Source organism: Serinus canaria, chromosome 4A (assembly GCF_022539315.1).
Source record: "Serinus canaria isolate serCan28SL12 chromosome 4A, serCan2020, whole genome shotgun sequence".
In the NCBI taxonomy this organism is placed as follows: Eukaryota; Metazoa; Chordata; class Aves; order Passeriformes; family Fringillidae; genus Serinus; species Serinus canaria.
This window is the reverse complement of record NC_066318.1, coordinates 5,444,279-5,469,255: the sequence shown is the minus strand read 5'-3', so window position 1 is coordinate 5,469,255 and position 24,977 is coordinate 5,444,279. Positions and strand designations below refer to the sequence as shown.

Below are 24,977 nucleotides of genomic sequence, written 5' to 3'. Positions count from 1 at the left end.
CAGCTTATGGAGCAGAGTGTTGAGTGTGTCCAGGTGACACCATTCCAGACCTGGGGAGCCTTCACTCCCCATGGCAGATGAGGATGCCCTCGTGAACATGGGCTCTGACACACAGAGCCCCCCAGTCTCCAATTACTGACCCCTGGGCTGAGGCAGATGCAGCCCCTGCAGGGGCAGTGCTCAGAGACTGATCCAGGCAGGAAGAAAAGAAAAACTTCCCAGCTTCATCTGATTCCACTTTGCTCTCAGAGGGGTCAGGAACTCAGGAAACCACCTTCAAAGGGCTCTCACACCCAAGGACCTCACCTCCTCCAAGCCCTCTCAGATGTGCTGTAAGGAACACATGGGAGGAGGAGGAGGAGGAAGAGTGCTGAAACAGCACTTCTCTGCCAAGCTCTGCCAGGAGCTGGGGAAACAAACACGAGCTGCTCTGCAGCCTGGGCTAAAGACAGCATCAGGACAGCAGAGATGAGCACAACACTTAAAGCAAACCCATCCAGATCCCAGATCCAGAGAGTCTCGTATCCCTGGGATCCAAGCAACAAGTTTAACTCGGAGGTGCTTCATTGGGCCTGTGGCAGGCAGAGGATCCCCATCCCTCTCCTGGGGATCCCTGGAATACCCACCTGGCTTGCCGGGCTCCTCTGCTGCCGGGACTTTGCTGCGCGGGCTCTGCGTGACGACCTTCACTGTGTCATCCGACTCCTTACTCGGCCGACTCGTCGTCAGCTGCTCTGGGATCACCGCGTTGGGATCTGGGAAAGGAGAGGGATGGATGAGAAGCCTTGGTCCAGCCTGGAAGGCAGCAGCTTGTTCGCCCCTAAAGAAGTGCCCCCAGTTGTCAGCCACTCCCATGGGGCACAGGAGCACTGGGAGATGCCGAGAGCAACGGAGCAAGGCTGAGCTGCTCCAGGGGTTGTGGGAAGCAGGTCCCCACCCTAATTCCCTGGTTTGCTGTTTTCAGAGCTCCCGTGCGTGGGCTGGGACAGGTTTCTTGCTCAGGCAGCAGGAGGAAAGGAAGGGAAGGGCAGGCAGGAGGCCAAGGCTGCAGCACAGCTTTGCCTGTTTATTATAAATATTGGCCCCAATGTGCAAACACAATAATGAAAAGCAGAATTGGGAGCTGCGCATCCGAGTCGGGGCTGAAATGAGGCCGGGGCATCACTGGGCCTGGGAAGCAGCTTGGGATGGAGGTGGTGGGGAGCAGGAGCTCCAGGAGAAGAGTCCGTTATTGATATCCCTGCTGTCCCACTGCCACCAGAGTCCCCACAGCCTGGTGGCCTCCAGAGCTGAGAGCCACCAAGCCGAATCCCTGATGCCTGGCCAGCTACAGTCCCCCCTTGAATGCCCAGGAAGTCACAGGGGCACTGCCTGTGCCAGCACCCCCGAGATACTTGCAGGGCTCATGGGTCCCTGTGCCGAGGTCACTTCCCACTGGGATATGGCCCACTAGGTAACTGGGAACAATCGCTCCCTTTCAATGCCAGTGCTCCACACATGCGCCATGTTGGCAGGACAAAAAAGGCAGGAAGAAAGATCCTAAAAATGAAATTCTGTTGAACTAACCCAAGAGTGCTCCCAGGAGCAGCTGGCCTGGCCTCAGTTTCCCCGGAATCTTGAACTCCCCCATTCCCCAGAGGAGCAGCAGGAGACCCCAGGGAACTGGAGGACTCACCCTGCCCCACTTTCATGACAATCTTCATGGAGCGTGTCTGGCAGACCCCTCCTTCCCGGTTCTCCAGGCCATCCAGCGTGCCATTGGAAGTGGCTGCAAGAAAAGAGGAAATGTTAGACAGGTTCCTATGAGCTGAAAGGGCACTGCTGGGCAGCTCTCTGTTGTTCCCTGGCATTACTGTGCAGGTCCTCACTCTCCCACGGCACTGCCAAGCAGGTCCCAGCTATCTCCTGGCACCTCTGACCCCAGGGATTCACTCCTGATCCCCCATTACAGCCACATCTTCTCACTCCAATCCAGAGCCTTCCGAATTCCCAGCTCCTGCCCCTTCCAAATCTGCCTGCAGCAGTGAGGACATGATCCCTGCAGCTTCCTCTCACTGCCACATCCACACAAGTGAGCCATTCTCCACGCCTGCCCCCTCCTCCCCCCTTTAATTCCTGGATAATTTCCTTTGCTCCTGGTGCAGAATGGGAACACTTGCATATGCACAGTTTAAATTATACATCTCTAATTACACCCTGTGCCTCGGTGAAGAATGTAAACTCAGAGCCCCAGTGGACTCCGGGGGCTCTAATTGCAGGGCAGAAGTCACTTAAATTCACATTAACTTTTCGCTGGAGCCGGCACGGAGTTTTCAGCCCTTGGATCCCATGGGAGCACAGGGAAGATTCCCCCATCCTCCAGCCCATTGCAGGGCTTAGGGCAGGGGGGACATAAGAGAGAATAAACCCAAACACAAGGATTTCAGGACTAAGCACCTAAATGGCAGACTCTGCTAAACAGACTCAAAAAACTGGTTTCTGAACCCACCAGGGCCCTGGATGTGGCCGCTGTGCCTGGCATGGAGCCGATCTGCCCAGGTGCCAGGATGGTTCTCACCCCATCACCTCCCTCCATCACAGCAAACACAGAGCATCCCAGTGCTCCACCAAATATAACCACAGAGATCAATTCACCCAGGGAAGCAGGGAAACCCAGGAGGAGCTCAGCAACAGCTTGGGGAAGGCAATGTGATGAAGAATCATGGAGTCCAGGGATTAGTTTTCCAGACACAAGGCAGGACTTGGCCAGCACCATGCAGCCAACACCTCCCAGAGCCTCAAGTCAAAGCTCAGCCCCAGGTTTCAGGTTCCCTGTGCAGCCCAATTCCTGCCTCCATCCCGCAAAAAAGCAGGTCTGAGAGGACAGGCGACTGACAGAAATTTGGGATGAATCCATTGGACCCTGCTGGGTGTTGGTGAGGGGACCAGAAAAGGCTGGAGTACAGAGCAGTGAGGCACCCAGCAGGAGGATAAACTGGAAAGCACACCCGGATCCCACCGGGAAGCAGGCTCTGAGTCCATCAGCTCTTTCCAAACACCTCTGTGCAATCAAGGCTCTTGCCTGACACCCCAGCAATTATTTTCCTAATCAGAAAGTCCTTGGACCATTTGCTGAGTTATCACCTCTCCCACAGCAGGGTCCCCCCTGCCAGTGGCTCCCTGGATGGAGCCGTGCATCCAGCTGGGATGGTGTATCCAGCTGGGATGGTGCATCCAGCTGGGATCTGCTGGCAGCCCTTCCAATAGCAGCACTGTCAGCACCAAGCCCCACGCATATGCCTGGGAATGTGGAGAAACGCCCCCGACAGCGTGCACGAGTTCTCTGGAATCCAAACAGGATGGACCTGAGCTCAGACTCCCCATAAAAACACATCAGGAGTGAACTCCAGCAGAAGGCTCAGCAGCCCAGCTCTCCCAGGCCAGAGGCGCCAGTTTGGGGTTGAAATCAGCAGGTACATCCCAGCTCACAGCCCTGAAGCAGCTCCTTGAATTGCTTCCCAGCCTCCCAGCTCCATGCCATGGGTTGTTGCATCTCAAAGAGATGCATCGAGGGAAAAGGCAGCGGTCTGTAAAAACCAGTCCCTGTGAGGCCTCACGAGGTCTGATTTATAAATAATTAACTAATTAGAACAAAATGTGGCAACAAGCAAGCACGGTTCAAGTGGGGGAAACCAGAAGACCCCACAAAGGCAGCAGTTCCTTCAAATAATTATGAAGACATTCCATCCACACACAACAAAAATGTTAAAGGTCCAAAGAGGACAGAGGGAGCAGCTGGAGCCACAGGGAGGGCAGCTGGAGCCACAGGGATGGACGAAGGGACACAGCTGAGCATCCTTCTTCCCACCCCACACTTGGACACAAAGTGTCTTCTTGTTCTAGACAAGGGAGAAAGCTTTGAGAGGGAACCACGTGGAAAAATGAAACAGTTGCTTGAGGGAACAAAAAAAGGGAATAACATTTGTAAACCCACAGTGATGGTCTTGGAATGGCCTCTGGAAACAAGGACATGAGCCTCCACATTTCGTGTAAATCCACAATGGGCCAGAGAGAGCTGGATGCTCCATGCAGCTGGTTGGGCTTCCAAAAGTCAAAATCCTAAATCCCCAAATTCATCCAAATGGTGCAGAGTCCAGAGAGTTTGATGTGAACATGTAGGGCAGGGTGATGTGAGAGCAGCAGGTTCCTGATCCATTGGGAAAGGCTCCTCCAGTGCATTTCCCTGTGAAGCTCAGTGATGAAGAGTTGCTCCTCCCGCTCTGTTTCCTGCTTTCCCAGTGGAACAAGCTCCAGCAGAAGGCTCCAGGCTCAGCTCAGCCCAGCTCCAGTGGATCCAGATTGGGATCTGGGTGGCACTTGATGGATTCCTCAGGTACCTGTGCCACTCACTGCCACGGTTAGGGTGAGCCATGGTGACACCACCAATCCTCAGCTGCCGATGGAATCCAGAGTCAGCAACCCACAGAGGAAAACATAAAATCCACAGGCACAGCAGCAGGAGAGCTGGGAGAGCCCCGAGCTGCAGAGAGGCAGCTGCAGGGCAGCAGCAGGAGACAGAGCTGTGACACAACGAAGGAAGCCAGGCAGGGAGCTGGGAATAGCCATGGAATAGGAAATGGCAGGTCTCAAACAACACTGTCACCTCCCCATGCCACACCAGCAAGGCTCAGTCCAGCCAGACCCAGCAACACTGAGCACACAGGAGCATTTTCCTGCCTTATTCCATTTTGGATGGATTCGCAAGTTGGCTGTAGGACTGGGAGAGCAAAAATAACCTCTGGACAGTGACTTCCAAAGGCTGCTCCCAGCCCAGAGAGCCATCAGATGCCTCTGCCCTAATGGAGCATTAAGCCCTGGGCTGCTGAGTGATGAGGATTTAACAGTGATACCATTAACCATGTAATTGCTTGTCAATTTAGAGGAGATGCTCAGCCACCATGGAATCCAGGCAGGACCTCCACTCCTGGAGTCCCACACGCCCATCCAGCCCAGTGATACACACCACGGAGCTGGGACAGATGGCTGAGATCCCCAAAACCCCCATGGTCTCGTCTCCAAGCCAGCAATGCCATGTGCTGTCCCTGCTGCCTCCCCAGCGCCAGCACTCAGTGTCACCAGAGCTTTTCTCCCTCCCCTAAAAATATTTCAAAGGAGAACTTGGGTTTTGGCAGATGGGAGATGCTGGAAGTAATACCTGGCAAGAGATGAAGGCAAGGGTCTCTTAAATGGTCAGCCTTGGCCAGAGCAAAATGTTTGGTTTCTCTGCTGGATTCCCTCTAGCAGGGCTGAGTTATGATTTGGGCCCCAAAGCACAATTAATGTGCTGAGACTGTAGCGAATCCAAGTCTCTTTCCTTTTATTGCTCTTAATCACTCTTCCATCTGTGCAGCTCAGCCCTGCTCTAGCCCCAGCCAGGCATGGCGTGGCTGCAGCCCGGCCGCCATCCCCAGCACCCCCTCACCCCCAGACCCACACAAGGTTCATGTTTCCATCACTTCAGGAGAGGGGGCAGCATCCAACCAGTGCCCCACAGCCTGACCCCACTCCTGCCAGGACCACGGGGGCGAGGGGCAGCTTGCAGAGCAGCCTGAGCCCAGCCTGGACACCCCTGGGCTGAAAACCCTCCTGGCACAGGTCACCCTGTCGCCAGGAGGGTTTTCACTTCGCCAGGAGGGTCGCACTTCCCAAATCTCTGACATGCTTGGACACTGCAGGAATCCACAAGCAGATTCAAATAAAATCCCAGCTCCTGCCACCTCTCCTCTCCAGATCTTTCAAGCTGTTTTACACCCCCTCAGTACCAACACAGAGGTCCTGCACTGGAGCCCAACCCACCACAGGCACTGAGCTCCTTCCCCCGCACTCCAACCAGGGCTGGCACCCCAGGGGACACGGAGCTACTTCCAGGTCACAGAGCAGAGGCACCCGCCTGCTCCATTGCACATCAACTCCCTGGGGCCTCTGGGGAGCACGGCTTGGTTACAGCCCCTGCTCCTCCTCCTCCTCCTCCTCCTGCTCCTCCCAGGCATCAGGGCCACGCAGCTCGGCTCAGGGCATCCCGTTATTGGTACTATTAATATTAATATCGGTGTCACTTCCTAGGAGCCCCACTGTGTGGACATGAGTCCCCACCCCGCACACATCCCCCAGCCCCTTTCCTGAGCTCCAGCACATTGGCTGGAGCTGTTGCCAGCGCCGGGGCAGGGGCTGTGCGGAGAGAGCCCACCCCACGCTGTCACACTGCCAGCAGGGCCGGCAGCCGCCTTCCAGCCTTCTCCCAGGCTTCCCGAGGCAGCTGCACCGGGAAGGGGCCCTGCAGCCCCTGAAATGCCTGTGTGAGCCAGCCCAGCCCTGTCCCGTCCCTGCACGGCCCAGGAGCGCAAGGCTTGGGTTTCACAGCCACTCCTGCCAGCTCCAGAGCTGCTCCAGAGCTGCCCCAGCCACACGGCCCGGCATGGAGAGAGAAGGGCCTGGGGGCTGCTCCAGCGGCACCGCTGACCGCGGGAGGGCCCCTTTGCTCTCCTCCCTTCCAGCAGGGCGCTGCCAGGCCCAGGCCCATGCCATGAAGCCAACTGGGATTGCTGTGTCCCTCCTCACAGCTGTACAGGGCAGGTGAGGAGCCTGTCTCTGCAGCAACTGGGAATCTGGCCATCCCACCCCACACTCCCTGCTCCAGCAAACAGGAAAATCCCCAGTTCAAATGCACTACTGGAAAGAGGAATGAAAACCATCACATGGGGTTTGGCTGGAGCAAAAGGGTCAGGCTTTCCGTGGCCAGGGTCAGCACCCCCAAAATCAAATTAAATTAACCCCATTTCTTACAGAGAGAGGAACACACACAGTTAGAGCTGGAAGAAGGGAGGACACCACCCACCACACTCATCCTCACCACCTACAGTTCCACTCTCTCCCACTCCTTCCTGGGGCAAAGGGAGAACAGGCAAACACTGAAGTATCCACTAGAAAAAGACACTTTAACCCGAGTAATGCTTAAGTGAAAAGTTAATTTCCCATTAAAACAGCTTTCTGGTGGAAAATTATAACCAGCCCTAATTAGTGTCATAATTAAGAGTCACTGTGGATTGCAGGGAACCTCATCCAGACTGGAAAGCACATCTTGGCTGCAGGACCACAGCTTGGTGACGCACTCAAGGCCTTTATCATCAACACTGTCCGTGTGGATGAGCTGTGGAAACTGTGTCCATCCTGCTTCCTGCTCAGCTCAGGAGGACCACAGCCCTAAATAAACCCTTTGTCTTCAGGTCTGTCCATCCTTTCCAAAGAAAGAGCACATCACTGGGAGAGGAAGGTGATTTGTTCAGTCTCTGTGGTCACCCCAAGCAACTGGAGACAGGTCAGGATGAAAATGCCACATAATTCCCCACCTGATGCTCTGCCAGAGTCATTTGTGGGCCCCGCTGGGAGCAGGAGGGGAGGAAACCACTTACTGCCTTTTAACAGGGTGTAAATCTCTCCTGTTAGGTAGCAAAACCTCTGGGAGATGACTGAAAAATCCTTTGAGAAGCGTATGGAGACAGACAGTGCCATCCCCCAGCTGCAAGGCCGATGCCAGCTGCCCACCTAAGCTCATGCTCCATCCACACTCCCAGGGGCTCAGAGAAAACTTCAAGTGATCAGGGACAGAGAGGCTGTGAGAGGGACAGATTCATGTGCAGATCTTCTGGAAGCTCCAGGAGCCTGGGAGAGCTCAGGAAGCCCAGGAGTTGCCAGGCAGTGGGGAGGGACAGCAGCTCTGGGTGCTATGGGACAGCCAGAAGAAAACCCCACGGCAATTACAGGCAAACTTTGCCTGTACCACCAGGAACTTCTGGAACTGGGGAGGTGACATTGGTGAAACTCCTGGCCCAAAATTGCAAATAAGTCCTTGCCTGCAAGAGGAGGCAGCCCAGGCACTGCTCCCACTGTGGCTATGCACCCACCAGAGCCTAACTCAGAGTAGGATCACCTGTGGCTTCCAGTGCTGTACCCCACAATAACTGGAGCAGGAGATGATCCATGGGGATTGCATGGCAAGACCTCAGGAGCTGGTCTGCTCCATGCAGACACCAGTGCATGGACCAAATAGTATCCAGCAACACTCTGAGTTACAGGGTTTGGAAATTTCCAATATATGCCACATAAACCACTGACTCTCCAGACAAGGATTTGCCTCCTCGCTGAGTAATGGATGGAGGAAGGGGGCTCTATACCCCCAAATTAGAGCTGATCCCACTGCAGCCACCCCCAGATTCCACTGCTCCTGCAGCCCCCTCTCCATGAGGTGTGTAACTCCCACTCCACGCTGCCAGGTGAGATCAAAGAGCTCAGCAATTACACAGCAGCAGCAAAAAACATCAATCCCGGGGCAAAGAGACTTCGAGTGGAGGATGACTCCAATCCTCCCCAGAAAGGTGACCTGCTGAAGGTGCCACACACCACCTGGGCTGGCCTGGCTGAAGGGTGGATAGACACAGATGATCCCCAGAAATTAGAGATGAAAAAGGGGGGCATGCCACAGTTCACTAATGTCAGACTCTCTGCACCCTGCAGGGGTGTCTCAGGGTCAAGTGTGATGGTGCTTCCTGGAGCTCCCAGTGAGCTCTTGGTCTGATAGACAGCACCCACCATCAACAGCAACCCCCACCACATCCCAGCACCTACCATCACATCCCAGCACCCACCATTACAGACCCCTCCACACCAGTCTGGAGCTGCAGTGAACCCAAAAAGCCTCTTCCCAGCACTACAGGAGCAGTGGATTGCAATAGGGATCCCAGGAGAAAAGCTCAGGGAAAGGGTCTTGATGTTATGGTTATTTAAAAAAATATATCAAGGAAGTAGCTGCCTGCACTTATCTATGCACAGCTTCCCAGCCACACCAGTATGCCAGGATTTGTTTCAATTCCTCATCAAGCTGAAAACTCTTTCTGTCTTAAGTCTCCTACTCAACATTTAATCCAGAAGCAGCCAAGTTTAATTGCTTCTAGTGTCCCAGAGAAAGTCCTCAGAGGTGACCACCACTGAAGAGCCATGTTTACCACAATCCATGCAGCTGCAGCTCCAGGAGATGCCCTGGGATTTGCTGCAGACATGGCAGGAGGAGCAGGGGCTGAAAGAGCCAGGGTGAGGAAAGGGAAGATGGTATGCACCAAAACACCTGCTCTTGTGTGAGTCTCCCACCACAGCAGAGCAGGATCAGGCAGGTGATGCAGGGGGAGATGTCACCTCTTCACTGCCATCACCTCTGCCATCTCTACTGTCACCTCAGTGCTCAGGAGCACTGAGGAGTTAAACATGTTTTGTTTTCTCCTAATGGGTCGTGACAATATTAAAGGGGTCATGAGAATGATAAAGATGCTCTTGCAAATCATTTCTCCTAGGGAAGAAGATCCTGGGATGCAGCCAGCCCAGTTTCCCAGGCAGACAGCACCCAGTGCCCAGGTCCAGAGCCCTCTGCTGTGCCAGGGCTGTAGGCAGAGCTGGGCAGAGAGATGAGCAGATGTAGGCAGAGCCAGGGAGATGAGTGGGCATGGGGATCCCTGGGTGGGTGGTTATGGCAGGCAGGGACCCCTGGCTGGGGGTTTGTGGCAGGCAGGGCCCCCCTGGCCCCAGAGCAGATCAAAGCATGGGGTATTTACCTCCCGGCCGGGCCCGGGACACCGGCCCTTTCTGAGGGGGCTTTTCATCCCTATTAGGGCCATGAAAGGCTGAGCCATGAGATCAGCTGCCAGGGGCTGTCCGGGGACAGCGCTGAGCCGAAAAGGTCAGGAGGGAGGAGGAGAAGAGAAAAGAGGCAGAGGCTTAAGGGACAGGGCTCAACAAAATCACATTTACTGTGGTCACGCTCTTCAGACAAGCCTGCAAGACAAGGAACCGCATGTTGTCTAAGGGCCATTATTTGGGTTTGACATGGCCAGGGCCCGGGCTTTGAAGTCGGGAGCAGGACACCGTTAGAGCCGTTTGTGTCCAGCCACCGGCTCCCACGCAGCATCACCATCCCCTGCCAGCGGCTCCCAGTGGGATGGGGATGGAGGAGTAAAGCCCCAAAACCAGATGGATGCCACCAGGCCGGCTCTGCCTGGCCCGGGTGTGTTGCAAGCCGGGCCCCTTTGGGTGAAGAATGAGGAAGCCGCTTAATTGGAGTTTTATCAGCGAAGTTCACAGCTCCCATCATGGCATCAAACGGCCCTTGGGCTTTCAACTCCCCTCCACCAAACAAGTTGTGGGAAGGAGCATGAGGAGCACATGAAAGTGGCCACATTCAAATGGCATCAGCAAAGAGCTGGCAGGCTGACAAAGCCCCCCCTGGCACAGCCCCCAGCCCAAGGAACCAGGGAGGGAATTATCAAATCCCAGGGAATGCAGGAAGAAGCACGAGTGGCTCTGCACACATGCACTGGCACAGGCTGAAGGCTTCCCAAACCAACGGAAGCTGGAGGAGCACAGCCAGAAAAGCGAGTATGGCAACGTGTCCCAAAAAAGCTCCCGAGGAGGAAGGATGATCCTGGCAGCTGGCAGGGTATAGGTGACCCCTTTCTTCATGCTGAGCTGTAGGAAAACGCTGACAGAGCGTGGCCTGGGGACGAAGCCACATCGCAGCAGCAGCAATGGTTTACAACAAATAACTCTTGCCAGGTTAAGACTAATTGCATCTAAAAACAGAAATGCAAGACAAGGGCTTTAACACAACACTCAGGGTAATAGATCCGCTCTCACTGCATCCCGCTGCCAAAAAGTGTTGGATTGGATTACGGACATTATTACATCAAAAATGGATTGAAGGGCTTAAGGACTCACAGTAAACAGCAAATGCGTCGGATTTATGAGGAAACATCTACTAGGACCTTGCTTTTCCTTTAGCATTGTCATCAAACAAGGGCTCTGTGCTTTAAAGAGGCTCATTGGACAGGTTGGACACTGAGGAAGAACACCTGGAAGAATATCTCAGCACCACCACCACCACATCTGCAAACAGCTGCCTGGAGTGCACCCCGAGGCTGAGCAAGGTTTGCCTGTGTCTCTACACCCCACTGAAAACAGAGGGGCTGCCAGGACCACCACCAGCTCCAAAATCCAGAGAAGGAGCTGGGAAGTATGGGAGTCCATTCAGCTCATCCCCTGCCATGAGAAGGGACACCTTCCAGTAAACCAGCTTGTTCCAAGCCCTATCCAACCCAGCCTTGAACACTTCCAGGTATGGGACATTCCAGGGATGGACTAGGTGACATTTAACAGTTCCTTCTAATCCAAACTATTCTTTGATTCTCTGATCCAGAGCTCTGGGATAGCAGGGAGCCACTCCGGGAGCTCCTCCTCACGTCACCCTGCTGCCAGGACACATGGATTAATGGATCTCTATCCAGGCACCTCATTACCAGAGATAGTAAAACTGGAGCAAGTTCAAAGAAGAGCAGCAAACGCAATTAGGAGCTGGAGTGAATTAGGAGGGGAGGTGGAGGGAGCTGAACCTGCAGGGCTGGATAAGCCATGGTGGGGCTGGAGCTGCCCACGACATCCCGGGAGTGCAGGCACCAGGCAGGGGGGAGGCTATTCCGGTGGGAAGTATTTTGAAGGGAGGGGACAGGACACTGGGGACAGGTAACCACACCAAGACACCAAAGGCAAGCAGGGAAACACCCAGGAGACCCAGGGATGGAAGCAACCACAGCACATCATGACATAAAACACACAATTCCCAAATTCCCATCTCCTTCACCCTCTCAGCACTTCATCCTGGGGATGGTGCCCATGTCCTGATGGAGGCCCACAAGCCACCCCCCCCCCCCAGCCTCTGTCTCCAGTGTAGGCATGCATGCAGATGCTGCTGCATCTTGTTCATTATGGAAAGCCTTAAGAATAAGCATCACCTTTCCTTATTCATCCCCAGGAGCAAAGATGCTTTTAAGGAAAGCCTGGTGCTGGTGTGGAGGGAGTCAGCGTGAGGCTCCAGACAGGACAGGGACAGGGAACAGCAGCTTTCAAAAGCCTTTTCATTGCTAAGCCGAGGGCTGGGGCCATGTCCCTCCATGATAAAAGTGTCCCTAAACAAGGCTTGGCATATCCAAAGCGATGGCAAGGAGCAGTCCTGAATAGAGGGACCCTGGGAAGCCCCCCAGCTCCGGTGAGGAGGTTTTCCAACCGCAGGGGAAGGTGGGGCATGAGTGGCACACGCCCTACTCCCCTTGTCTTCAGTGCTGCTTCCCCGGCTTAGAAATGAAAAGGGAGAAAAAAACCCTTTTGTGTGTCCAGGCAAAGCTTGGGGAAAGGGAGGGGAGAAAAATTGGTGGGGGGAAAAAAAAAGACAACATGTGGGTGGTCTGCTCAGGAGACTTTTGACTTTGTTTTTTTGGCTATTTTATTTCTTGGCAGAAAGAACTCCTGGGGCTGCACAGCAGAGGGTATGGCCAGATCACAGGAGCATCCTCAGCCCACCCAGAGGCCAAAGTTCAGCTGGCAGCTCCCAGCTCCGAGGGGTTTCGCATCAAAGCTTGGAGGAGTCAAGAGAAATTAAAGTCAGAAACGGTCCAAGGCAGGGGCAGAGGGCACTGCCGGCCCCCTGAAGAGAGGGGGGGGCATCCCACAGGGATGCTCCAAGAACCCCGCTCACTGCATCCCTATACAGCCTAAAACCGGGAACAAGAGGATATATAGGATATATTTTGTATTTAAAAATGAGTTTAAAAGGCTCAGCCCAACATCCAACAGGACACACAGCTGGGATTTCCCAACCTGGGCCATGCTGTCTTTGCAAAATCCCGGCTGCGTGTCCCGTCGGATCCACAGCGAGCCAGAGCCGGTCACCTGCAGTGACCCAGGTGTGCTGGCAGCCTTGGAGGGGAGCTGGCATCGGCTCAAAGCTGCGGGGGCCCCGCAGGAGCCGTGTTTGGAGTCGGCAATGCACTGGCAGCCGCTTGTGAAAGCACCTCCCAAAGCTCCGGGAGGTTGATTTTCACTTCAGTTTTTGTGTGAAATGCAAAACAGCTCCTTAAAATTTGGGTAATTCAGAGGCTGGTAAATCCTTCTGCCTCCACCTTCCTGATGGACTTGGTTACCATAAGAGAGATCCCATATTTCTTCTTCTCACCTCCTGAGCTTGTTTTGGGGAACCTATTTGTCTTTTAGCGCTCTTTGCAGCCTGAGAGTCTCAAGGGCTGTAGCTCAGAGGACCCCAATTTCAGCCCTCATTAGCTTGATGACCATGTCAGTGCTTGAACTTGACCCCCAAACACTGACCAAGTACTTCAAGATGCTTCACTGACCCAAGCCTGGCACTTTGGCTTCTTTCCCAAATTTTTGCCCACTGCAGGGCAAAAAAAAATTATATTCAATCAAGCTTTCCATCATCTGAAGGATGGCAGAAGGGCTGAACTTTGCCATCCCAGAGCCACCAGGCTAGTGCAGCTGTGGTAAGGGAGATGGGAGCCTACATGGGAGTTGTGCCAGGGATTTTGGCATCCCCAGCCCATCTGGGACATCTGGACTGGAACCAGGGTGTCCTGCCCACAATGGCTTCAAAGCTGATGCCTCTCAAGTGACATAGGACAGACATCCCCATGTCTGGACAGTGACAGTGACCATTGTTCTGGAAGAGCCTGGCCCTGCCACAGTGACTCAGTCCTGCAGAGCCCACAGTCGCTGCCAGCACTGAGCCAAGCTGGCTCTGCAGGTTGTGGTGCCAGGTCGTCCCTGCTGTCACCGCTCCTATTAGGGAAACTTCCCTGTCTGACCATGCAGGAGCCACTTTGGCATCTCCATGGCCACACAGGTATCAGAGCCTGCTGCGAGCCTCTGTTACTACCCAGCAAAGTTTGCCATGACAGAAGTGATGAGGGCTCAAGGCTGACCTGCCAGAGCCAGGCCCGGCTGCTTCCTCTTCATCAGGTTTATCCCAAATTATTCTGCAGCAAGATTCCAACAGCCCCAGACAGGCTCACTGCAGAGATCTAGACCAGCAGCCTCACTACAGCACCACGCTACAGCACAGCCCCCACCCCGTCTCCACTGCCCGCCGTGGCCTTGCTTCCCCCTCCCAAAGATTCCAGGCTAAAAATACCCTGTTTCCAGCTGGGAACACACGGCTCCCACGGCCAGCAGCTCGCTCCCACACGGGCAGTGACCCCTGTGCCAGCCGCTCGCCGCAGAGCCCACAGCATACAGCGAGGGGAGCTGAGCCGCGGCCACCGTGCCCTTTGCAGTGCACCCAGCCAGGCAGGGACAGCCAGGCTGAGGAGGAGGGGAGGGGACAAAGAGAGAGCTGGCAGCACTGCCCAGACATGGCTGAGATCCCCCTCCATCTACACCAGAGCAGGCACAAGGGGATACGTTTCTGTGCAGCAATCCCCTGCATGCACAGACCACAGGGTCCAAGAAAATTCCAGCCTCCTCTCTCTCCCCTTTATAAAATGCCATGGTGCACCAAGACACAAACAGAACAAGCAAGTGTACAGAATTTTTCAGCCATTTTGATCATATCACACGCTGGACACCACCAGCACTTCCTCGTGCTGGGGCTGCTGCTCTTGGAGGCAACACCCAGGAATAAAGACAAGCATCATCATTCCTCTTTCTCCCCAGTCCCAAAGCAAAACCCTGCAACACTTCCAGCAAAGATGGCAGCAAAAAAAAAAACTCCAGGCATGACAGCACTCCAGGGCCAACCCCAGATGGGGATGTGCTCCTGCTCCCAGCTATGAGTAGGGCAGGGGACACAGCGCAGCAGCCAGATAGGGACTGGTGACCCACTCGGCCAGTGACACATTCCTCCCCCTGCTCCCATCCAGCGGGACATATTTTCCATCCGTGTCAGCTCTCTGCACTGGCCAAGTCACACACAAGCGCCTGGTGACATTCTCCAGGCGCCCAAGCGCTCCCGAGCCAGGGCTGGCAGCGAGGAAGAGGAGGGCGACTCACATGTGATGAAGTAATCCTGCTGCCGCTTGAATTCCAGGCCCATGTAGTTGGGGCTGAACTCCTGGAACTTGATGGTGAAGCGGATCTCCTGCTCAGGCCGGTTGCATGTCACCAGCACATTGGGGTCCATGACAGTGCTGCAGGCATCCGCCTGCTCCTTCCTCACCAGGTACAGCTTGTAGTACTCGTAAGGCTTGGACGGCTCCGCCTTGGGGCAGATAATGTCCAGTTTATCCCCAATCTCTGGGTAGATGACCAGCCCCTTCCCAGTCATGAACCTGGAAAAGAGGAAGGTAAGAGGTTACCACATGCTGGAGCAGAGGCCATACCAGCCCAGCCCACCCCACTCTGACACCATTTTTGTGCTTCAGCTGCTCCCCCCCTCTGTAAAACAGGTTATGACACCGAAAACAAGTTCTCATCTTCCCTCACCAACTCAGCCTGTGCATGGAGCCAGCACAGGCTCCTGCTGACAAAATCAGGGCTGGCTTGGGTCAGTCCCACTCGCCAGCCATGATAAGGGTGGGCATTTTTCCCGGCCCCAAGCCTGGCATCCAACTGGGAATGAGTCTTCCCACAAAGGGCTGGGAGACGCCACGGCTCTGCCCAACGGCCAGGCAAGGAGCTTCCTGCAGGGACAGGCAATAATTAGGCATAGGGAGAAGTCCTGACAATGGGGTGAAGGGAGGGATCCCGTCCACGCCCCAGCTCCCTGAGGAATTCCTGTCCTTAAATGGAAGGGAAGGAAGCATCCTGCAGGACAACTTCTACTGAGCCAGGCTCAACAGCGTGCCCAGGAGCGTGGGAGGACCGGATGGAGAGGAGCAAGGAGGGAGGAAAGCTATTCGGGGCTGGAAGGCAGGGCATTGGGAAGGGTAGGAAGGCAAGATGCTGATAATTAACATTTGGATCTTGTTATGGTGGGGCAAGGCACTGATTAGGTTTTTTTTCAGTGTGAAGGAGAGGATTAGGGCAGCAAGGAGGGAAGCAGCAGATCATCTACTTTGATGTAGGCAACTAAATGCGTTCCTGATGGGAGATAAGGTGGGAATGGATTTTCCTGCAGAGTTATCTCTGCTGCAACTCCCTCACGTAATTTGGGCACGGCAAACGCAAAGTGAGCACTTTGGCAAGGCTGCACAGCCATGCTTCCCCTTCTGCCATCGGACACAGCCCATCCCTGCACCAGCCCACCCCAGAGATTGGATGGGGCTGAGATACCTTCTCCCCCAGCCAGCTGCTCTGGCTGGAGCTGCAGGCTCCATGAAAGGAAGATCAAACACACAAGACCAACCTGCTCTGTGGCTCCATGCAAGTCTTAGCAAGAAGCCACAGAGCTGGAACTAGCAGCAGGCCTTTGGCTGCAGGAGCCTACCAGATCCACAGGCTGGGCTGCAGCAGGCAGGCGGAGCCGAAACCCACGCACCCCCAAGTGCCCTTGGCACAGGCTCTGGAGCTCAGTGCCAGCTGTAGTAGCAGGGCAGACATGCAGACATCATCTGCACCTCACTTGCAGCTTGCCAGGTCAGAGGAGCATCCCAGGCACCCAGAGCACAGCACAGGGATGGCGGGCAAAACCCAATCACAGAGCTGGATTTGAAGGGGTTACAGGTCCATCCTCCCTGCTTGGCTGCAACTCCACATCAGCTCCAGTAGTACCCAAAGCAGCACAATGGGGAAGCTGGGATCATCCCAACCCCAGCACCAGTGGCACAGCAGCACCTTGGCCATGTGAAGTTGCAGGGAATTTTGTACAAGCCATGATTCAGGCAGATGGTGACCAGGAGACAGTGAGAAACTTGTTCCCTGAAGGGTCTTTAGAGATGCAGGTGGGATGCAGAGCCTGCCTGCATCCCGGCACTGCCGTCAGGTGAGCCATGCTTTGCTTCACACTACCAAGTAGGTCACCTGGCCAGTGGCCAGCAGGCACTTCCAAAGGCTTGGGAGCGATAAAGGCTTCCCCACCCACGGCCAGAGCCCTGACGCAAGGCCGGAGCGGGAGCAGGAGGCGGGAGCAGCCCCTGTCCTTCCCTCCCCGCCCGGCCGCAGACACGCAGCGCAAGTGAACACTTGCATGGGTTCCCACCCCGAGAGGCAGCTGGATCCCACACTCCTTTCTCCACGGCTGGGCTGAGTCAGAGGCTTCCTGGCACAGGATTCTGGAGTGACTCAAGCTCCCTCCTCCAGCTCCTGCCAGCTCCCTCCTGCCCAGAAGATGCCAAACAGGAAGCCACAAACAAGTCAAGCAGATGTCTTGCACTGCCGGAGCAGGAGGAGAAGGCTCCTATCCACCCTCATCTCCATACCAGGAGGACCTATCACACCTCTGTGGCCAAAACCTTGGCCAACACCTGCAAACCAACCGGTCCCTGGGCCACCAGCCTGTTGGGATTAGGCCAAATGGATTTGTAAGCAGGGGAGGGGCCACGAAGCAACCGAGGGAGCTGAGAACCTCCCAGTACCACATCCTGCTGGCACCTCTTCATCTCAGGAACTTCAGGACCAAGGCCTACCTTAGGTTTACGTAAGGATAAAACAAGGAGGCAAATCCTCTGTCCATGAACACTCAGTCTCAGCTCCAGAAGCACACAGCTGCTGTCTGGGAATTAGCTCAACATCTTCCAGATCCACACAAACATGGAGCAAGACAGAGCCACTTCTCTGTGCATGGAGCTTTTGCACTGCTCCCTCCAACTGCTGTTCCCCACCTGCACACAGACTGTTTTCCCTTTGTCCTCCAATTTTCCTGATTTTTTTCTCCTCCATTTCCCCTCTTCTCTAACAGCAGGGCGGTTTCCAGATGACAGCCTGGGCAGCACAGGAGAGAAGATAAACCTGAGGCATGTATCTCAAACCCCTCACACAGCTCTTCTAGCTTTCCACCACACACAGAGACCTTATTTCCCCCAAAAAATTCTGCTTTGTCCCAAGAACAGCTTGTGATGATCGTCCTAGGGAAGACCAACAATAGCTCCCACTACGCCAGAGGCTGGTTCTCTGGGAAATTCTCCTTTAAAATACACAGTGAAAAGCAACATTTATCACACGAAAAGGAGAGGGAAAAAACGTCCAAAAATTGTCACATGCTGCCTGAACATAGGATTTCAGCCAGTACTGGAGACAAGGTATTTTAGTTCCAAGGGATGGTTGAAGACAAAAAGGAATTACACTCTTGACTTGTCTTCACAAGGACATGTCTTCAGATTTATCTTAACCTGGAGGAGTGAACAGAGCAACTCTTAAATTAATAGGGAAATTTATCATGCCCTCAGAGCACCCACTGTAATTTCAGAGAGGGAAGGGGGAATCTGCTGTTCCTCTGGAAAATACAGCTTGATTTCCCTGTTTTAAGGTGGGAAGGAAAAAAAAAAAAAAGGAAAAACTACAACTTAGCTCAGCCTTAAGGCTTAAACAACACTCAGCATTAAGAATCACCCTCCTCTACCTTGCCCACGATGCAGGAGGAAGAGGATAATGGGTCCAGCTTTATTCCTGCCCCATCCCTGAAGTGTCCAAGGCCAAGTTAAGTAGGCCTTGGAGCAACCTGGCATACTGGAAGGTGTGCTGTCTACGGCAGGGGGTGGAACTGGATGAGCTTTAAGGTTCCTTCCAACCCAAATTATTCTGGGATCCTGTGATTGGCACCATCACCAGTTCACAGGTAACATTCCAGCATCATTTCTCCTGGTGTCCAGGGGGTGGGAATGATTAACTATAGCCACTAAAGCTTAAAACAAGTGGTTTTTTGTTTTTTTTTTTTGCCAGCTGAGCAGGTGGAGAGGGCTGGCAGCTTCATCCCTTAAAGCCCCTGATGTGATTTTTGGGTGGCATCCGTGGCTGCCCACCTGCAGAGCGAGGGGACCATCCCGGCCATCCCAGCCAGGCGTCCCCATCCCCAGCGCCTGCAGGCCCCCAGCTCCTGGCCCCGCAGGTTCCTTGGGAGCGATCAGGTGGCAGCGTCCAATTTCCTCATTGTTTCAGGAGGTGTTTTCTGATGGGAAAGGTGAAAAGGGGATTTGTGAGCCTTGTAAACCGATTCCTCTGAGTTGGGTAAACAACGGGAGCTCTGTTGGCAGCAGGATGCCGGGATGCCGGAGCAGGGAGATGGGATTAAAGTGCAGCCTCTCCCGTGCCCTGAGTTGGGAGGCTACTGGTGGGGCCCCCAATCCCTTGCAGAGCCCCCCTCACTTCCCCTTGGGGGTCCAAAATACAGGATCTGATGGAGTGACTGAGGGTTACAGGTGGGACATGCTGGAAAAGCCATGGACTCAGCCAGGGCCCAGTGTCACAGGCATCCTAGAGAGGGTTTGCTGGGACAGGAGGAAGAACACGAGCTAAGGAGGAAAAACAAGTATAACTTGGTTTATAACCAGAATAACTCCTGATCTTGTTCTGTTTGGCCAGAACATGATCAGGAGTTATACTGGGAATGATATCCCACTCCTCCACACCCCGCTACCATGCAGGCACCTCTCCTCCATGTGGGCACACATGGAGGAGAGATGGATGAGCCAACACATTCCCAGCAATCCTGCAGACGCAAGTGTCCTGCAGATAAGTCATCTGGAACCTTAAAATCCAACAGTCTTTCGGCTCTTTGTTACGAAGACCAAAAAAAGGCTTAAAAAAATACAATTTTTTTAAAATAATAGGTTGACATATTTTCCAACTGCTCTCCCCCTGGATCCAGGCATTCCTTGAACCACATCAACCACGAAATCTCTGGGGCAGCATCACCTTTCCCCATGTCCACAGCAGACAATGCCCCTGAAACCTGATTTCAGGCTTGGCAGAAACAGAACATTTCCCAAGAACCTTCTCCTTGGAGAAGATGTTCTAACGCTGATGCTGACATACATATAAGATGACATATGCTAAATGCTGTTTGCTTCAAAGAAATCCAAAAATAACTGGATCTTACATGGAGGACGCGTACGTCTAGCAGGGAAGGCTGACAGTGCCTGGCAAAGCGAGACCTGCAGGAGCTGGGAGGTTTTCCTGATGTCTGGGCAGCTGAAGCCCCATGGGCCCAGCTCTCCACACCAACAGAGCATGCGAGTCCTTCCAGACGGATCACAGCTCCCACCCACCGGGAATCTCCTCAAGGAAGGGATGGGAAAGGGCCCAGTAAAGAAGCCAAAGCTCCGTGTTCAAACTGGGTGTGGGATCCTGAAAAACACTCCTGAACCCTGCGATTTGGTGGTGCCCAGCCACACAGATCCAATCCTGCCCTCTCTGCCTCACTCGTTCAAGCTTCCCTGAGACACAGCTGCCATGCCCAGGCACTGGGAACTCTCTGCCACCAGCCAGAATAATCAGTTCTGTTCCCAGAGCTGTTTTCCAGACCTCGATGTCACAGAGCCACATCACACTCCTGCCATTGCAGGGTCCCTGCACAGCTCGTCCAAAGCTCCCTTGGTGACACCCAGCCACCTCTGCCCTTGCCTAAATCTGTATTTTCACCAAAAAAGATAATTGAGAGGCCAGTAGTAAAAACTGGAACCTAACTTAGGTGAAGCGGGATGTCACAAGTCAAACAGCATTACCAGACAGGAACAACCACATGGTCTTCAGGGAGCTTGAGCTGAGAACATCAGTCACCCCGTCACAGGGACAGGTTCTCCTGCTGACACCAGGAGGTATCAGTGAGACAGAGCAGCCCCCACCCTCACTTCACCTCTCCAGAGTGGAGGACAATCAAACCAGAGGAATTAACACCTAATCCCAAAGGCCCACCTGATCCCAGCACACCACCAACATCCACAGCCCCTCCCCAAAGTGGTGCCAGTACACAAAGGCACAGCCCCTTTCTCCTGTTTGACTCCCATTCAGCTCTTGGGAACAAAGATACTCTGTGGAAGAAAGTTAATTACAAGTGGAATGAAAAGGTTCCTCCCTCTGTATCTGTCGCCTTCTCACTCGTCCATGGCAATGCTCATCACCACAAGAGGGTAAATAGGAGCTCACGAACCCCCACGCTCTCAGATCCCACTCCTTTCATGTGCTCCTCTATTATTAGTCTCCTTTAGAAGAGCCTGCCATCTTTTTTCCCCCTGCTAATCTATGGATAATTATTTTCCTTGCCCTTCAGCAGCCCTCTTCTATTTCTGCTCTATCCTTTTGGAGCCGAGGTGGCCACACAGAGCCAGCGATTCCAGGTATCTGAAAGCAGCTCATATCTCCTCCGCTCCTTTGGTCTCTGCTGTTCAAGGAGATATTTTTCACCTTCCAGCCCCTCCAGCTCCTCACGATCCCTGGGAGAGGGATCAGCCTCTGCTGAGCCCCCCCGGGACCATCCCATCCAGTCCCCCTCCCAGATACACTCTAAGGCCCTTTTTTTTTCCTCATCTCGGGTTTAATGAGGCCCATTCAACCCTCCCAAAGACAAAAGGCCCTTCTCGTTTCCAAACGGATTTACACGACGCATCAGTGAGGCATAAACGGGTCTCCATGGCAACGTTCACCAACCCCCCCCAGCTCTGGGATGCCATTTTCCAACTATGCTGCTCCCCAAAACCCTTTTGTTGCTTCTCTGCCAGCTGGGAGGCTCCTTGCAAGCTGGTAACTCCCCACCCCACACACCCGGGTGCCAGGGGTGACATTTTTGAGGTGACGTTACAAGATGGCCAAGCCAGGGTCCCCCAGGCACAGACGCCCCGGAAAGCTCTGCACTGTGACCCCCTCTGGGTCATGGTCAAGCCAGGGTTGGGATTGAGAGGAAGGGATGAAAACACCAAGTGCAGGAGAAAATTAACCCAAACTGCCCCTCTCTTCTCAGAAAGGGGGGTGATGCCCAAGGCAGTGTGGTCTTTCCATGCTCAAACACCAGTCCCAGTTACAGCTTGACTCCCAGCACCTCTCCACAGTGAAACCAGTGGCTCTCGGATTCCCATGGCTTTGGCAATGGCCAAGAGACCACTCCAGTGCTTCACACAGAGGTTTGGCAAACCTGAGCCTCATGTTCAACACTGGACCATAACTCTGCCCAGGCAGCCTCAAACACTGAAGGCTGAGAGAGCACCTTGCTTACCCTGAGCAGTCGTGGAAGCAGGGAAGGTGAGATTCAGGGAATGTGGGATGCAGGGAATGTCTCACTGTAGCCCCCTGAGCTTTGCTCACATGTTGCAGTCACTGCCATAGCTCTGAAGACCAAGCCATTGCCCAACATCTGGGGAACACACCAGAGAGCCCACTTTTTCCGGAAAATACCCACCACTGCTGGGTTTCTCAAGCAGGAAGTCAGAAGCAGGATCCTGGTTTCATAGCTTATGGACAGGTCTGCTTTCCCTTCCTGCAGTCCAGTTCTCCTACCACCAGCCAAGAGCAGAGGAGGGTTCCAGCCATCAGGATGCTGGGAGAACAGGTCAGCAGGCTTCAGGAAAGCTGGCATGGATGCTGTGGGATGTCAGCCACACCTCAGCACCCACAGCCAGTGGCTGCCACCACAGCTGGTGACATCCCTGGCCCCAGTGACTCAGCCCTCCTGTGCCACAGCAGGGCTGCAGGAAGGGCTTTCTCCCTGAGATATCCCCATAATTACAGCATGGACAGGGAGAGTATTCAAGTGCCAGACTCCCCACCAGCCCCAAGGAGGATGACAGATCACCACCACCAAAGGCAGCACCCACGAAAGGAGAATGTTCTCCTTTGTCCCATGGCGGGCTTGGCCAGGATGTATCCTGATGCCAGTCCATCACTTCCAGGAACAGCTGCTGACCACCCTCATGCCCCAAGAAAGAAGAAGAAGAAGAGAAGGGGGAGGAGAGGGAAGGCTCCCAGCCCTCACAGCAGCCGGGCCTGCCGGGAGCAGCCATGTGCTGCTCCATCCTCCCAAGTCCGCGCACACTCCATGCATTCAGACGCTGCACCCGAAATATCTCAGTGCAAACCTAGCGAGGGGGGGAACAAAACCTGCTGCTAATTGAGGGATTTTGGAGTCGATTTAATTAGGGCCAGAGCACTGGCGCAGGCTGCTGCTGCCACCTGCAGCACTCTCTGCAGCCGCTGGTGTGGGCTCGGGGGACCCCAGGCTCCCGCCCACACCCGCCTGGGGTCCAGACAGGGAATGAGGAACACCGGGAGTCCCACAGGCTCACCCCCCAGCCCCCAAACCCCTTATTTCCCAGCACAATAAGCACCTCCAGCAGCGACGGAACCAAGGGCTTGGCCAAAAAATAAAGAGGAAGAAAAGCCATATTTTCTCCCTGGAGTCGGATCGTCCCGATCTCCCCTCGGAGGAATCAAGAGGGGCCGAGTTATCTAATTAATGCTGGCAGAAGCGGGAGGCCGAGAGCTGGGGGGCGGCGGCAGCCCACAAAGGCGGCGTGGGGAGCGGTCTCCCCGCCGCCGCTGCCGGTATCCCCCGGCAATGGGGCCCCACGCTGGGAGTGAGGTAAGAGGGGATTCAAAGGGGGGTTTGTCAGGGGTTTTGTTTTTGGAAACGGGGGAGGGGAAGGGGACAGGGCTTGACAAGAGCTGACAGACAACTGAACAAAACCATAAGGGCCATGAATGGCAACACGGCACTTTAATTGGCGTAGGAATGGAGAGAGAAGTGAGACAATGAGGCTGGGCGGTGGCGGCAGTGGGCACTCACCTTCTCCTACCCGCACCTCAATCCCTGCCCCAACAGAGGTTGGCAGCTGGAGGCTGCACCGTGACCCCCATGCCAAAAAACACCACCTAAAACCCACAGGGAAAACACGGAAGCAGAACGACAGAGCCCAGCACACGTCAGGCATCACAAAACCCTGACAGCACCAGGAGCGGCACAGTCCCAGCCCCGGGATGCTGCAGATATTAAATGATCCATCGGAAACAGCTCATGTTCCCGCTCGGCTCCGTGCGTTTTCCGGCTTCGGTTTGGCCACTCGTGCCCTGGCTACAGCCCCACTCATCCGGAGGACGGGGGGCCGGGAGAGGGAGAGAGGGAGAGGCAGGTTAAAAGGGAACACGGTTGGATCAGCGGGGTTCCCGCTCCTTCCCTGACCCCTCCGAAATAAAACGGAGGAGATTTCGTCTCCCGGTCCAAAGCAAAGAATTACTTTGGCAGGGGCTGCGGCGGCGGCCGGGCGCCCACTTGGAAGAGAAAGCAGCAGGAATATGCCCAAGGAACCCAAGACAAGCCCTCCCCGCCAAGCCCTGCTCATTCTCATGCAGATCAACCCCAGTTGGGACAGAACAGAGGCAAATTGCAGGCCCCCCTCCCCAGAGCAGTGCTGGGGGCACAGGGAAGGGTGGATGGGGGGTTCAGCACATCAGACCTGACAGAAACCCTGGTGTTCTCAAAGATCCCCCCTCTTCCCACCTCTCACTTTTCAAGCTCAGTTGGAAAAAAAAAGAACAGAAAGCTAAGAGCCAAGAGCTGAAGTTACAGCTGGTAGTTGGGCCTTAAGAGAAAAGGAGCCCCTTCCTTCCTGAACCCCAGGAGCTGACACCCCACATCCTGCACCCCACAAACACATTTTGCAGCCAGGAGTCTCAAAACACCCCATGGAACAGCAACAGAGTGCTCCAGCTGCTGCACTCTAAGGGGTACAAGAGGACTCCCCAAATCCCTCAGCTTCTCACTTCACTGGTCACCTCCAAAGCAAGGGAGAGGAGCCACCAGCCTCCCCATTTTTCTGAGAAACATCAGAAAAATAAAATAAAGCCACACATGTCCTGGGGAGCAGGAGAAAGCACAACGTCTCCTGGATTTCCCCTGGCTCCTAGAAGCCCCTCACTGTGTCCCAGGGTTCAGGTTTCCATCCCTGGAGATGCCACTGAGGGCTGGGACACAGCTCCAGAGCACCCACCCAGGTCCCTGGGGCTCTGGCTCAGCCCGGGGATGCAATGCTGTGGTTTGAAGGACTAATCCCAATGTTAGGAACTGGGCAGGGAGGAGCAAACCCTGCGGAGGTTCCCCATCCCAGCTGTGGGATGCCCTGCCCTGCCCTGACAGGTCTTCCGGGTTTCGCCAGCCCTGCCAGCCCCTGGTCCCAGGGGAGCAGCGTCACCCCCACCGCGCCGCCCTGACTCACTCTGGGCCCCTTTGATCCCCCGGCTCCCGGAGTGGCCAAACGAGT

At 54.6% G+C, this 24,977-nt stretch overlaps 1 protein-coding gene across 1 annotated transcript in view; it reads right to left on the bottom strand.

Moving 5' to 3' along the window:
• The window catches only part of EFNB1 (ephrin B1), a 48,484-nt gene that overhangs the window by 4,830 nt on the left and 18,677 nt on the right, over positions 1 to 24,977 (bottom strand). The window contains exons 2-4 of the mRNA XM_050974571.1: positions 14,911 to 15,188; positions 1,676 to 1,768; positions 627 to 755 (exon numbers count right to left, since the gene is read on the bottom strand). Of these exons, the coding sequence (XP_050830528.1) occupies positions 627 to 755; positions 1,676 to 1,768; positions 14,911 to 15,188 (500 nt within the window). The remainder of the gene's footprint in view (positions 1 to 626; positions 756 to 1,675; positions 1,769 to 14,910; positions 15,189 to 24,977) is intronic.